Raw genomic sequence first — 15,093 nt, 5'->3', positions numbered from 1 at the left:
ACAATCCTTGTAGGCATTTACCTTATTAAGCTGTGCAGGTTTATAATTATTATTATTATGTATGTGCTTAGCCAAGTATATATGTTTCCTTTTCTGTTTCAAACTTTGTGTTTAAGTTTCATTCTGTAGCTTGCTCCCCGCCCCCCCATAACAATCCCCATACATTTTGAGATGTATCCACATTGATTATTCTAATCTCTTCATTTTGGGTGATTTTCCTTTGAGCTTTGCCTGATGTAGACCTACTATGAGCACTATTTACACGATCATTACTATGTCTCTCCAGACACATATGCAGGGTTATGTCTGAAGTGTCAGGGAGGACAGCTGCCTCTGTGGGAAGTATCCCCACCCTCAGCCTGAGTTTCTCACACTTTCCTCCTGTTTATTTATGTCCGCATTAGCAGGGTGCATGAATTCACGTTACTCCCCAGCTTTGCCAACATTTAATGGTGTCTGCCTGCTTATCTTTGCTGATCATATGGATGTAAATACTGTGGTTACTTTTCCTGATATGGAGATAGAGCATCTCTTCAGGTTTCCTAAACATTTGGTATTTCTGTCCTGTGAATTATCTATTCACATTTTTTTTTTTTTTTGAGACAGAATCTTGCCATGTTGCCTTAACTGGCCCGAAAATCGCTATATAGACCCGGCTGACCTCCAACTCATCGAGATATGCCTGCCTCTGCCTCCCACGAGTTGGAATTAAAGGCGTGTGCCCTCCGTCACGCCTGGCTTATTCGCGCCTCCGTCCTCCTGTACTGTTATTTGTTGGTTGCAGGTGTGGTACACACCCTGGAATGCAGTTCATCCCTTCCGCCTTCCTCGTGCTGTTCCAGGGCCCAGGAGTTTTTGTTCTTGTTTAATCCTTATTTGTGTGAGTGGCTGGGGATCAAGCCCAGGGCCTTGGGAGTGCTAGGCAGGTGCTACCACTGAGTCACAGCCCCAGCACTAGGAGTTTGTGTTTACCGTGGCTAATTCACCTGCCTCTTCTGTTCTACCGTGTGTCTCACAGAGGAGGCTCTTCCCTCACTGAAGGGGCCAGGCTCCTTGTGTTTCCTCTCAAGCATTTCAAAATTATGCTCCATCAACTTAGGCTCATAATTAATGTGGAGCCTTTGTATACGTGGCTTGTGGTCTCTTGTTTCATATAGTTTTAAATTACGTTCACCTATCTTTTCTTTCTCTTTTTTTTAAGATTTATTTATTTATTATTAGTTTTAAATTATGTTCACCTATCTTTTCTTTCTCTTTTTTAAAGATTTATTTATTTATTATGTATACAGTATTCTCAGTACTCTGCCTGCAGTCCAGAAGAGGGCACCAGATCTCATTACAGATGGTTGTGAGCCACCTTGTGGTTGCTGGGAATTGAACTCAGGACCGTTGGAAGAGCAGGCAGTGCTCTTAACCACTAAGCCATCTCTCCAGCCCCCCACCTATCTTTTCTTAATTTTGATGATGAATATGTATTATTCTGGTTTTCTTAAGTTCAGTTGAATTGGTAAAATTTCCTGGCCCATTTGCACACTGTTTTCTGTCACTTTGAACCGCCCTCTCCTGCTGGCTACCTTGCTGGTGCCGGTGGTGAGATGGGATGTAGAGCTGAGACGTCACTGTTGAGCCTGTGTCTCCACCAGGACAACTTGAGGCTGTTGCCTGCCGCGTAAGGGTTGCAGGGAGAGAGAGTAAGGACCTGATTGTGGGTGGCAGGCCCCAGGGGAGTACCCCATGCTCCCCACAGCTTGACTGGACAGGTTCAGATGAGGAAACCACAGAAGTCTGTTCTTGCGCATGCGTGGGTACTCCAGTGTGCACATTCTGCTCCTCATGCAGAACTTGCAGCTGATGCTCCGCCCTTGGCCTGCACTCTTTTCCTGAGAGGTGAGTATTAGGATGAGCTCCTGACACTGAAATGCGTCCTGGCTTTTTCCAAACGGGATAGTATGCTGTCGGGAGCTCACTGCAGGCTGTTTGTGGACCGTATCGTTACACATCGACTCAGGAGGGAAGAATTGCGGTTAGCTGAGTTAGGACAGACTTGCCTGGTCACTGTCTCACTGACTTTCTCATTCGTGAGCTCCGCTCTTGGCTTCCTTTTTGCTGTGTTTGCTCAGGTGCTCTCATCTTGATGCCTGCGTTTCTCTGTTCTGCTCACGTGACACTTCAGTAGTCCTGGAAGAAGAGCAGATTTGCTTTCTTCCCTTGACAGACTCGGTCATTTCTGGTGAGAAGGAAGGATGACCCTGCCCAAGTTCTATGCACAAATTAGATAGAAAAGAATCTGAAGTCATTTAGAAAACGTGATATTTTTCTAGATTTTTAAAATCTAGAAAATGAGAAGTCACACAGACTTAGCCTGTAAAGATAACTGCTTTAGGCTGTTGGTCTATATGATCACCGTGACAATTGTTGAGCTCGTGTTCCAAAGCTGGGATGTGCAGATAAACCTTTATTTACCAGTGAGCCAACCTGGTCCTCCCACCAGAGTTTACTGATGCTCATTTTTGTTTATTTCAGCCTTGTCTACCAACAATCTAATTATCTGACTACGTGGTTTTATAAAAACCATGTTTAGACCATATTTCTGTTACCAAGGATCTCTGTGGGCTTTCTCTGCTGAGGAACATACAATATGGAAAGATAATGATGACACACACATGTCAAGCTTATCAAGAGTGCAAAGGTCAAACTCGCTTGGTTTGCCCCTTAACGTTTTTTCTTTCCTCCCAAATCAGAATTGCTCTGAGCTCTTCCCTTGCTTGATCCCAAGCATGTATCTATCCCTGACCTCTCCCTGTTTTTGGGCCTCTTTCTGATTATAGACGACATCTACACTCACAGGCTATTCAGTCAACATTTTTAAATTTTAATATCACACATGTCCACACACACACACACACACACACACACACACACACCAGTGCCCTCCCAGGCCAGAAGAGGGTATCAGATCCCCTGGAACTGAGCTGTGAACCACCCACTGTGGGTGCTGTGAACTGAACTCTGACTCTCTGAAAGAGCAGCATTTGACCTTAACCACTGAACTACCCCGCCCCCTTTATCTTATCATGGCCACTGAGACCCCAGATCTGAGAAGTGTCTTTCCTTCTCTCAGTTAATTCCTTTGCACTGCAGTCATACGAGAGAAATCTACTGTGGCTGAGTGGCAGTGAGACCTGCCTGCTGTGTCTGTTCACCCATACCATGGGTGCTGAAGCATCTTCTGAACTAAAACTGCTGGGTGGAAAGCAACATAGGAGGGATCCATGTCATTAAGAGCTTTGGACCTGGGTTGGAGAGATGGCTCAGCAGTTAAGAGCACTGGATGCTCTACCAGAGGTCCTGAATTCAATTCTCGGCAACCACATGGTGGCTCACAACTATCTATAATGGGATCTGATGCCCTCTTCTGGCCTGCAGGTGTACATGCAGTTAGAGCACAGGCATGCATTAAAAAAAATAACATTGGACCTAAAGTTATTCCATGAGAGAAACATTTCTAATTGTCTTAATATTTTGAAGACTAATATTGTAAATGTCACTTATCCTGCTTGCTAACCAGCGTATAGGACATTGTCCTAAGAAACAGACTTTTCTCATTGTCACCTCTACTTTTAATGTTAAGCTAGCATTTTATATATAGCGAGAGCTAGCAGTTATATAAAAGAGACTTTGGGAAATTTAAAAAATCATAAGCAAGAATAGTAAACCATTCCCAATTCACTTGCTCAGTGAGAATGATCACTAACATCCTCATGACCATCTCTGTGACATCTCTCTGTGCTGTTTTGCCATACAGATTAGCTATAAAAATCTCTCATGTGGCAGCTGATGCACAAAATAGCTCCAAAACCTGCTGTTTTATAAAAGACCACGAAACGCTTGTGTGTCTGGGCTAATGAAGTTGAGCATTCACTTCAATGGCTCTCAGGCATCCTACAGTATACGCTTGCTGTGACTTGCATGGACTGTTTCCTGGTGGTGGGATTGAAGTACTTCGTACTTTCCCCCATTCTTATAGCAAAACTAAGGTAAAAATTCTTGTGTGTTTCTCCTGTCATGCTGAACATCTCTTCAAGATAAATCCCTGTGCCATCAGCAGGATTAGTGTTGTGTGTGTGTGGGGGGGGGTGTTCATATTTGTGCGTCATCTTGGTACTGGGGAGTTTTTATTCAATTATAACCGTCCCAAAGTTAATATATCATCACCAATACTAGAAAAAATATCTCCTTCCCTCCATCTCTCAACCTTTCCCTCGCCTCGCCCCTCCCTCTACTTTTTCACACTCTGTCTCCACAGAGCTCTGGCTCACCATATAGACTGGGCTGGCCTTGAACTTACAGAGATCCTGCTGCCTCTGCTTCTTTAGTGCTGGGATTAAAGGCGTGCGCCATTTTGTCCAGCGCCATACGTTGTCCAAATTGTCCAACAGTTTCTAAACAGATCAGTTATCAGAAACTCAGCATCCTGTATGATTGCCATCGCTGAGACGCCGTATTTCCTTAAAACACCTACAGAACTCTTACTAGGTGTTGAGGCTCTAGTGGCTATTTTCATGACCATGAGCTAATTTAACATTCCTAGTACTGTTGTTACTCTTGGTTTATAGGTGAGGAAGATGCTTGCAGGTGATTAGAAGCCATGACTCTGGTAAATGGGAAGCCAGTACTTAAGCCTTTCTGGTCAGTCCAGAATCAACCCTCCTGACCGTCTTGCTCTGCTTCTTTCTGGAGGAAAAGCGTAGCTTTCAAGGAAGCAAACCTGGGCTCCAGGGTCCGAGAGGCAAACCCTGTCAGGCCAAGTAGGGTTAGAATGGTAACTCATTTCAAAATAATCCTTCTGTGTTTTGGTTTTGTTTTGTTTGATTTATTTATTTTTTTTTTTAGGGTGTATCAAGGTCAGAAAAGATCAAAAGAAGCTTTGCCCTACTATCAAAAGGCTTTGGAATATACTGAGACCGTCAAAGATGAAAACAGTCTCGAGTGTGTACCAGTACTAAGGGAACTGGCAGGTGTGGAGCAAGCCCTGGGATTCCACGATGCTGCTGTCAATCATTTCTCGCGGGTAAGGTGCAGCCCACCAGCCACCAATGCTGTGCTAGACACAAGAGCCATAGCAGCTCTGAAAATGCCTGGCCCTGTAGTTTGCTGAAGATAATGAAAACACTTGGTCAGCAGAGATGTTTAACAGATGTTTTCTCATTAGGAAGCGAAGCAGGTGAGTGCAGGTTCCACGGACAGCCTGGGACTATTTCTCACCAGACACGTAGAACTCAAGTACTGTTCCCACGTGAAGTCTCTTTATCTTCATTAGTTCCTTTAGAGTTTATGCTACTAAACTGACTGGTACGTTTGGAAGGGGAAAAGAGGATATAATTCTTTTTTAAATAATGTGTATGTATGTCTGTGTGTGTGTGTGCACATGTGTGTGTGTGTGCCTTTGGAAGCCAGAGGTATATATCCCTGGGAGCTGGAATTATAGACAATTGTGGGCCACCTGACATGGGTCCTGGAACCCAAACTTAGGTCCTCCGCAAGAGCAATATATGCTCATGACTGCTTAGCCATCTCTCCAGCCCCATGACTCGACTTCTTATTCCAGTCTAAAATCTCTGCCTGTAGACATTTAAAGGTGTATTGGTGGCTGTTATTCCTCTTGTCGTTGTGAGACTCCTTGGCATGTGTGTCATTCGGGGTTTTCCAAAGAAAACAGAATATGTGCCATTACTGCAAGTAGAATGTATGGCAAAGGAAGGAGGGGGAGAGAGAGGGAGGGAGAGAAGGAGAGAATTTTTAAGGAACCGGTTTACACGCTTTGGGCACTAGCAAGGCGGATGTCCCCAGGACAGTACAGAAAGATTGGCAATGGGAAACCACAGTGTTTACTCTTAAGGTCAACCGAGTGGCTGCGTTCATGCATATGGCTGGCAGTTATCTCCTTTACTTAACACTGACAACGTCAGCTCTCTATAGAAATCGGCTTAGAACATCTGGACTGGTGTTTAGCTAGACAAGTGACACCTGGAACTAACCGCCACCGGGAAGCAGATAGCTCTGCATCGTATCATCTGCTCAGAGCACCTTTTTACGTTTTTCCTGGAGTTTCAAATATGTACCGCCCCATTCCTGTTATTTCCAATGAGATACTAATGACACCGTACTAAGAATACGTGATAACCATGTCTTTTAAATGTTGTCTGGCAGTCTATATGTCCACTCACGGTATGTCTGAGTGCCCGTCCTCTGACTTTATCTAGATCCTCTCTTTTCATCATTAACACCACTGTGTAGCGTATTCTTTCCAGCTTATAATTAAGGAAGAAAAGAATTAGAGAGATTGAGTGATATGCCCAAAAATACATACCCCCAAAAAGACATCACTCAGATCCAAAACTAGCATTAACAAAAAACCAAGACTCCCCCCCCCCCAATATGTAGAGGTAGACTGGGGAGGCTGTGCCAAGCAGGGAGGGAGGAAGCCACTATCAAAACAGCCAAAGCAGAACACTAGGTGGTTTTGAAGAACGATGAAGATCCTGGGGATGGGGGAAGCCGATAGTTTGAGACAGGTTTGGGAGGCCGTGTAGATGGGACATAGAAATGGGGGGGGCCGGAAGAGAATCAAAGTGGGTTCCTGGGTTCCCGGGAGTGAGCACAGGCCACTGAGAGCATACTCGTGCTGTTTGCAAGAGAGGCGGGTGAGCGGGTGGGAGAGAGACAGACTCCAAGTCCGATGATGATTCCGGATGCCTGTGGGGCAGAAAAGCCGAGCGACAGAGGTAGTTAGAGGGAACTGAAGCTCAGGGGCACGTCCGCCTGGCCATGGTCATTGTCCCGGGAGAGGACTGAAGGGTGAGGATGACTATCCCCAAAAGGCCTTCATAAAAGGTGACACAAAGATTGGCCACTCAGATATGATGTCATACCCTGGGCCATATGATAAAAACCACAGACGGGAATCATTCTGAGAAGGCATTGAAAGTCCCAGTAAGGAGTCCAGATTGCGGTTAGAGATTTTCAAGCTGGGAAATGACATCAGAGTGTCTATCAGTCTACAGGGATCGCTCTCTGCGATGGAGGGTGAAGTAGATGATAGGAGGTAAGCAGGGGGGACCCCAGCAGTCCAGGCATGGCGTGAAGATAGCCTGGATTCAGAAGGCCAGTGAATGGATACATGTGGACAGACTTGAGAGGTGTGAGCGGCAGGCCGGGTGGCAGGTGCAGATACAGGCGAGCAAGACTCAGAGTTGAGTTTACCAGGTTTCTGGCTTTGCTCACTGTGCGGGGCATCATTTATTGACTGTAGGAGCTCTGGCGGGCATGTGATATTTTTGTGTGTTAGTATCAATAATTCCGGATATTCTTGTGTAAAAATAATTCGCTTCAGTCGGCTTCTAGAAGTGAAACTGCTGAGAGGAAAGATACAAATATTTTAGAATTCTGGATTCATATTGGCATCCTGCCAAAGAGTGGTTTTGACTTATTTAATCATTAGAGTGGCATTTTAGTACCAGTGATGCCCCTGTATTAACACATTATTAGAACCCAGGTCCGCAGCTTACCCCAGGGTTCGCTCTTGTTTCTTCTATTTCTGTGGGTCTGACAGATGTGTAATGATGTGTATCCACCAGTGCAGGACCATACAGAACAGAATGTTAGTGGTCATAACAATCCTCCCTGCCCTTCTGATTCCTCTTTCCCTGCCTGAGTCTCTGGTGACCTCCGATCGCTGTAGTTTGCCTCCTCTAGAATGTAGTTGGAATTGTATAGGATGTATTCAGACTGGCTTCTTTCACTTTGCAACACACACTTACGTTTCCTCTGTGTGTGTATGTATCTTAAGAAAACCTTTCCTACCAGGCAGTGGTCGCACATGGTTTTAACCCCAGCACTCGGGAGGCAGAGGCAGGCAGATCTCTGTACATACAAAGCCAGCCTGTCTACAGAGTGAATTCCAGGACAGCCAGGGTTGTTATAAAGAAAGACCCTTGATGGAGGAGGGTTATCTGTCTATTGTGTTATTTTCATTGGTCAATAAAGAGACTGCCTTGGGCCCTTGATAGGACAGAAAATTAGGTAGGCGGAGTAAACAGAACAAAATGCTGGGAAGAGGGCTATGAGCCAGACGCCATGGAACCAGCCACCAGGTCAGACATGCTAAATCTTTTCCGGTAAGCCACCACCTCGTGGTGCTACAGATTATTAGAAATGGGTTAATATCAAGATATGAGAGTTAGTCAGTAACTAACTCTCTAAGAGATAATGGGCCAGGCAGTGCTTAAATGAATATAACTTGTGTGTTATTATTTCTGGGACTAAGCTAGCCGTGCAGGAGCCGGGTGAGGAGAAAAGCAGGCCTGCCCTGCAGCTCCTCACTACATATGGCGCCAACGTGGATAACTGAATCCACAGAAAACTTGAAAAGTTTGGGAAAGAATAGAGTGAAGCATGTTTTCTTGGTGGCAGCAATTTCTCAGGTCTGCTCTGCTTGCTAGAGGCAAGCAATGTTCTCATTTAAGAGAGGCTTCCTGACTCAGCTTTAGCTGCAAAACTTTGTAGCTCATTAAGAGGTCCTGCCGCGAAACACTTAAATGGTATTGATGAAAAGCTGAATGCATGCTTTTCGGTTTTCAGTCGTAGCAGGAAAAACGCTGCGCTGTTTTAAAATGCCGGTTTTCTGGGCCGTCCTGCCAGGGCAAACTCTGACTCTTTCAGGCAGGCAGTCCGACTGAGTGTGGTCTGTGAGCAGAATGCTCCAGCTTGTTTGCTGGCAGGGACCTTGAAACGCCATAGAGTTGTGGCAGTAAAAGGCTCCAATGGTACCTCTAATATGAGTCTGGAAAGCTAAAAAATGGACTGGGTCTAACCGTCAAAGCCACGGTTTTAGACTCATGTGGTCATAAAAAAGAGAGAGAGATACAGTAAAGAGAGGTTCAAAGACAAAGAAAACCTCTAAATGGTTTACTATGTGTTAAAAATATATGCAGGCTAAAGGTTAAAGTTCTTAGGGTAAAAGAGGAAGAAAGAAAGTAGTTGGATGTGGTGGTACACACCTTTAATTCCAACACTTGGGAAGCAGAGGTAGATTGACCTCTGTGACCTCAAGGTGTGGTAGTACACACCTTTAATCCCAATTCCTGGGAGGCAGAGACAGAAGGATCTCTGAGTTCAAGGTGTGGTAGCACATGCCTTTAATCCCAGCACTGGGGAGCAGAGACAGACAGATCTCTGTGAGTTCAAGGACAGCCTGGTCTACAGAGTTATTCCAGGACAAAGATATACAGAGAACCTATGTCAAAAAGTAAAAGTAAAAATAAAAAAAAATAGAGGTTAAAAATAAAGCTGCATAAAGATGGAAAATACACAGAAAATCTTGATACTGTATGCTATTATGCTCTCTTTAAATTGTTTGAATGCTGAGGAAGGAGCAACAGCTGATAAAAGACTTTTGTTTATAAATGCTGCTAAACTAATCCAAGATAGATATTTTGAAAATACCTTGACTTCAGAATTTGTATCTAAGAATATGATACTTTGGAAAGGAGGTTCTTCTTTTGTTTTCACAGAGGATGAGACCCTGTGGATTGCTTCTATCCCAATATGGTATGATAGACCACGCCCTCCTGAAAGGTTTCTGTGAACACCCTCAAAAAATTTCTTCACTCAACTGCCGACTGAGATGAACCTGGCAGACAGGTTATACCATGAAAGACCTGATTAACTGCGCCCCTATACAGCAGGAAGAAGTTTGGAGACAAATAACTACGTCCATATTCCCAAATATTGTTTATAAATGTTCTTTTACATTTAAAGGGGGATATGATATAGATATGAATAATTTCATTGGTATGGATTTTAAGGTCAATTTTGTTATATGTATATATATTTCTGATCTTGACTGATGTATTGTGATTGTGTAGTTCATTTTAAAAATGTAATGTATAATTAGAAAATATAGGTTGTTAATGGATAATATCGATAATAGTCAAGCTTGTAGTAATGTTAGTCTTATTTTCTAGAAGTGCACAGATATATTTCAGATAGACATTCATATCTTTCAAAGACTACAGAGCATGGCATTTAATGTTTTAATAACTTAGGACCTTTCATGACAATGAGACACGTCTGCTCCTGGCAGCACCAATCTACTTCAAGAGGAAGATGGGCATCGAAGAGGCTCCTTATGGAGTTGGTTAGCCATTTGGGCAAGAAACTGCTCTTGCCTGGACTGTTATATAAACTGGACACAGAGAACCTGCAGAGAGAGGACTGCTGAACTTGCCTAAAGGTGAGATGATATTTCGGGGTTCCTGATTCATGAAAGAGTCTGCGAGACATTCTGCAGGACACAGCAGATAGTGACTGAATTGCCTTTGAAATTTCCTGCTTCATGAAAATGTCTCTGGATATTATGGGCCTGAAGGCTGAAGATGGGTGCCCCAACGATACAGAGGAACTTTGGGTAACTGTCCAGGCAGCGAGATGTCTCTGTCATTTCTAGAGTTTTGGAAGTTGCTCACTTCATGCTTACTTAGGTAATATATCCTTCTGGAGCCTTTGATGGAGTTAAAGAATGGATAGTAGTAGTTATAGTTTTCCATTATTATGATATAGTTATAAATATTGTGACTGTAATTCTTGCTTGATAACTGTTTTGTTATGTGTAATTTTACTATGTTAAAATGAAAGCCTTTTTTGTTTAAACAGAAAAAGGGGAAATGATGGAGGAGGGTTATCTGTCTATTGTGTTATTTTCATTGGTCAATAAAGAGACTGCCTTGGGCCCTTGATAGGACAGAAAATTAGGTAGGCGGAGTAAACAGAACAAAATGCTGGGAAGAGGGCTATGAGCCAGACGCCATGGAACCAGCCACCAGGTCAGACATGCTAAATCTTTTCCGGTAAGCCACCACCTCGTGGTGCTACAGATTATTAGAAATGGGTTAATATCAAGATATGAGAGTTAGTCAGTAACTAACTCTCTAAGAGATAATGGGCCAGGCAGTGCTTAAATGAATATAACTTGTGTGTTATTATTTCTGGGACTAAGCTAGCCGTGCAGGAGCCGGGTGAGGAGAAAAGCAGGCCTGCCCTGCAGCCCCTCACTACAGACCCTGGCTTGGAAAAACAAAAGAGAGCACCTTTCTTATTAGCAATGACTATTTGACTCACCCCTTCACCTACTTACAGACATGTTGGTTAAGCAATCATTTCTCAATTCTGTATGATGTTCCTGTAAAATCCTGCAGGTTGTTTCCCACACTCTTGAGTAAATTCAGGATCCTATGGCAAGAACCACTTTGTAGGAGATGTCACATTGCCTTCAGAGAGCACCTGCGTGGTTTAACGTCCCCTCCAGCTGTGGTGAGAGTCCCTGTTCCTCTGCATCTTCTACACCACTTGGAGTTGTCATTGTTCTGGGTGTGACCACTCTAGCAGGTACTGCCGAAGTGGAGGATCTTTCTGGTTTTGCCATCTAGCATCTTCCTTAGAGAGGTGTTTGTTAAGGTCTTCCGCTTGGCTGTTCAGTAACTCCACCCTATATGTAGGAAAGGCTGTCTGTTCTCCATTGTGTGGCCTTGGGGTCTAGCTCTGCCCTCTGCCCTCTCTTCTGCTGACCTCTGCCCTCTGTTCCCCTGACCTCTGCACTCTGTTCCGCTAACTTGTTGGTGTCCCTGTTTCCACGTCAGGGAGCGCTAGGCTCCACTTTAAGTCTTCATTAGTGCTGTGTTTAGAATCACTGTCAGTAGCCACAAAATAACTCGTTTGTATGTCGATTGATCGGGATCAGAATTGCATCCCGCTGTGTGAGCACAGTCTCTCTGCGTGGTTCTTTCAAAAACTTCCTTTCAGCACACGTGTGATTTTATAGTTTTGTCACATGGATATTTCACTTGTTTTGTCAGATTTCATTTTGGAGTCAAATTATAAATCAAGTTGTATTAAATATTTCAATTTGCATTGACGACAATGATTTAGTTCCAAATCCCTCCTTGTCTGTCGGGGGATGTATGGGAATACCCAGCTTTGACCTTGCTTGTCAGGCCCAGGGTTTTTTAAAACAAACAAACAAAAAATTCAGAATTTTGGTGTATCATCTGCAAATAAAGACAGCTTATCCCTTCATTCCCTATCTGTATATTTTTTATTTCATTTTTGTGTGTGGTTACACTGTCCAGAACTCAGTCGGCAAAGCGGTGATGGGGGACATCCTCGTCTTGTTTCTGACCGTGGAAGGAGAGCTGCAGGCTCTTCACTTTAGTCCCACACCAGCTGTCACTAAGTTCCTCCTTTCCAGCTTACCGAGAGTTTTGTTTTCTTTCTAATCATGAGTGGGCACTGGATTCTGTTGACTGCTTTGTCACGTGTACTGATATGCTCATGTGAATTTTTTTATTAGTGTATTCATGTCAGAGTTTATAAGTTGCTTTTCAAATATTATTCCTTAAACTTTTTCATGCAAAGCATTCACTTTTTTCCTTTGTTTACTGACTTGTAAAATCTATCAAGTGATACCATGTTCATATTAATTCAGCAAGGATCACGACTTGTAGCAAAATTCACTGGGAGGAGAGTGGCTTCTACAAGGCCTGGTATTGGCAGTGTGCATGCAAAGATTGGAGTTCAGTATCGAGAAGCGTTGCTGAGCCGTATTCCATAGTGTGCTAGCGCACCCCCGGCCATATTCCATGGTGTGCTAGCGCACCCCCAGCGTCCCTGGGTCTTCCTAGAAAAGGCTTGTGTGCTTAAATACAACCGAGATAATGTTACTTAAAGCTGAACAGTTGGTTACATTGTTGTACAGTGCGCTAGACATGACAGTGTGGGTTTTTTTACTTGAGAAGGGAAACCTAATAGTCTGTAAGGCACTGGAGTAACCACTGACTTACAGAAATGCACGTGTCTAAGAGTATGAACCAGGACAGGGAATCCCATACGAATGTGACTGCAGAATGCCAGGGTTTTTCACTTTCAGGAGACCTTGGCACTGCGTGAGTGGGAAATGAATTTGCTGGTGCCTCTTGTTTGTGAGATCCGTAGTCCTATATTTGTTTCCCTGTCTGTCTATATGGAAATACCCATAAACACATGCACGTGTATATATGCATATGGTCAAAGGGGTGCCTTGGAGTGGCCAAGGACATGACTCAGCAGGTAAGAGTGCTTGCCACCAAGCATGAAGACCCGCGTTCTATCCCTGGGACTCACGCAGTGGAAGGAGGGAACGCACCTCACAATTTGTCCTCTGACCTCCACATGCAGGCACGGCACATCCGTGCACACAAGTCGCGTCAAGTGTGACAAGACTGTAGAGCGTCTTAAACATCATGTCCCTGATTCCCAGGTATTTCGGTGTGTTTTCTGTAAGGACAGGGATAGCCACAATCCAGTTATGAAGCAGGAAGTTTAACACTGGCCCAGGCCGTTCCACTTCGTTGGTTATCTCCATTCTGCCCTTCATGACTTTTCATCCAGTGCAGACCCAGCTAAGGACCCGTGTGCTGCATTAGGTGTCATGACTCTGGCCTGTAATCTGGAAGTTTCTCACCAGACTCTGCCTTTTATGGCACTGAAATTTCAATATATATCCATATGTGCCAGCTTTTATAGACTGTTCCTCGGTTTGAGTTTGTCTGATGTTTTCCTGTGACTCCACCTGAGTCCCCAGATAGAACACTATGAGGGGGATGTGGGCTGCACCCAGAGGCACAGGGCTCGTCTGTCCTAGGTTGATGGCTTCATCACCCTGCTGTGATGTTACACAGCTTCTCCACTGTGCAGTGACTGTTTTCTCTTTCACCTAATTAGTTTTCTATATTCTGCTCTCTGTCATATTTCTCTAGGTCTAGCATCTATTGATAACTCCTTCCTAATACATTCTTAACGATGATAGTCGTAGAACACTGCTTTTCTCTTTTATCATTCCTACTACCTTTATCAGTTACCACCTGCTGTTAGGAGTAGCTCTCACTTTCTCCCCACTAAGTAAGCAACAAATATATATCAAGCATGTGACAGAGAGAGACAACTGGGAATGGCATTGGCTTTTGAAACCTTAAAGCCCATCCCCAGTGGCACACTTCCTCCAGCAAGGCCACACCTCTTAATCCTTCCAAACTGTTCCATCAACTGGGGACTGAGTGTCAAATATCCAGGCCTATGGGGACCCTGCTCACTCAAACCACCACAGAGTGAGGCCACTAGATCAAGTCCAGTATGTTTTGGTGGTTTTATATTATTGTAAAATGAGTTGCTGTTTTTCTCTTATTTTTAGTTGTGTGTTCTTCTGAGTCCCCTCTCGGGGACATGTGCCATTTGTATTTCTAGACATTGTATAAGAACACCAGTTTCCCCATAGCCCATTTCAACAAAGCGTATTGTCAGACTTTCAAGTTAGTTCCAATCTGATGGGTGAGAAGTGACATTTCAATATAGCTTAAATTGGCATTTCTATTTTTAAAACTGGAGTGGAATATCTTTTCATATGTTAAAGGCACTCTAATTCTTTCTGTGAATTGTCGTTTTGTGTGACTTATATCATTTGCCAATTTATAAACAGGATTTTTGATCTAGCCTTTCATATCTATCAAAGGCTCTTTACATATTACAATATTGATCCTGGCATTCATAATATAGGTTGTAAATATTTTCACCCAAGTTGTCATTTGTTTTTAAATTTTGCTCATATTTTTATTGAGATCATATATTTTACAACATTAAAGTTATTCTCTTAAAGTATACAATTTAGTGGTGTTTACAAATTTTTACAGCCACTATCTAGTTTCATAGAGTTTTTGAGAAACACTGCAGCCATTAGCAGTAATGTTCCATCTCTTCCTCCTATCAGCTATCTGTTTACTCCCTGTGTGGTTTTGCCTGTTCTGGACATTTCACATAAACAACCTGACAGTATATGGCCTATTGTGTCTGACTTACCATAACCATGGTTTATTCATATCTAGCATCTTTACTTTAGTCATTTTCATGTATTTTACTGTGTAGGTATACTAGATTTTTGTCAGCTTACCATTTGATAGACATTTGGGTTGTTTGTGCTTTGGGGCTATTATAATTAATGCTGTATAA

General features: G+C 43.4%; 1 protein-coding gene across 5 annotated transcripts in view; it reads left to right on the top strand.

Annotated features, from left to right (window-relative positions):
- Window positions 1–15,093, top strand: part of Ttc23 (tetratricopeptide repeat domain 23) — a 90,262-nt gene that overhangs the window by 32,101 nt on the left and 43,068 nt on the right. For all 5 annotated transcript variants that reach the window (XM_048434812.3, XM_048434811.3, XM_085682645.2 and 2 more), the window contains exon 6: window positions 4,894–5,071. In XM_048434812.3, the coding sequence (XP_048290769.3) occupies window positions 4,894–5,071 (178 nt within the window). The remainder of the gene's footprint in view (window positions 1–4,893; window positions 5,072–15,093) is intronic.

This window comes from Myodes glareolus, chromosome 24 (genome assembly GCF_982192425.1).
Source record: "Myodes glareolus chromosome 24, mMyoGla1.1, whole genome shotgun sequence".
NCBI classification, from domain to species: domain Eukaryota; kingdom Metazoa; phylum Chordata; class Mammalia; order Rodentia; family Cricetidae; genus Myodes; species Myodes glareolus.
The sequence above is the reverse complement of the archived record's forward strand: the minus strand, read 5'-3'. Positions and strand labels throughout refer to the sequence as shown.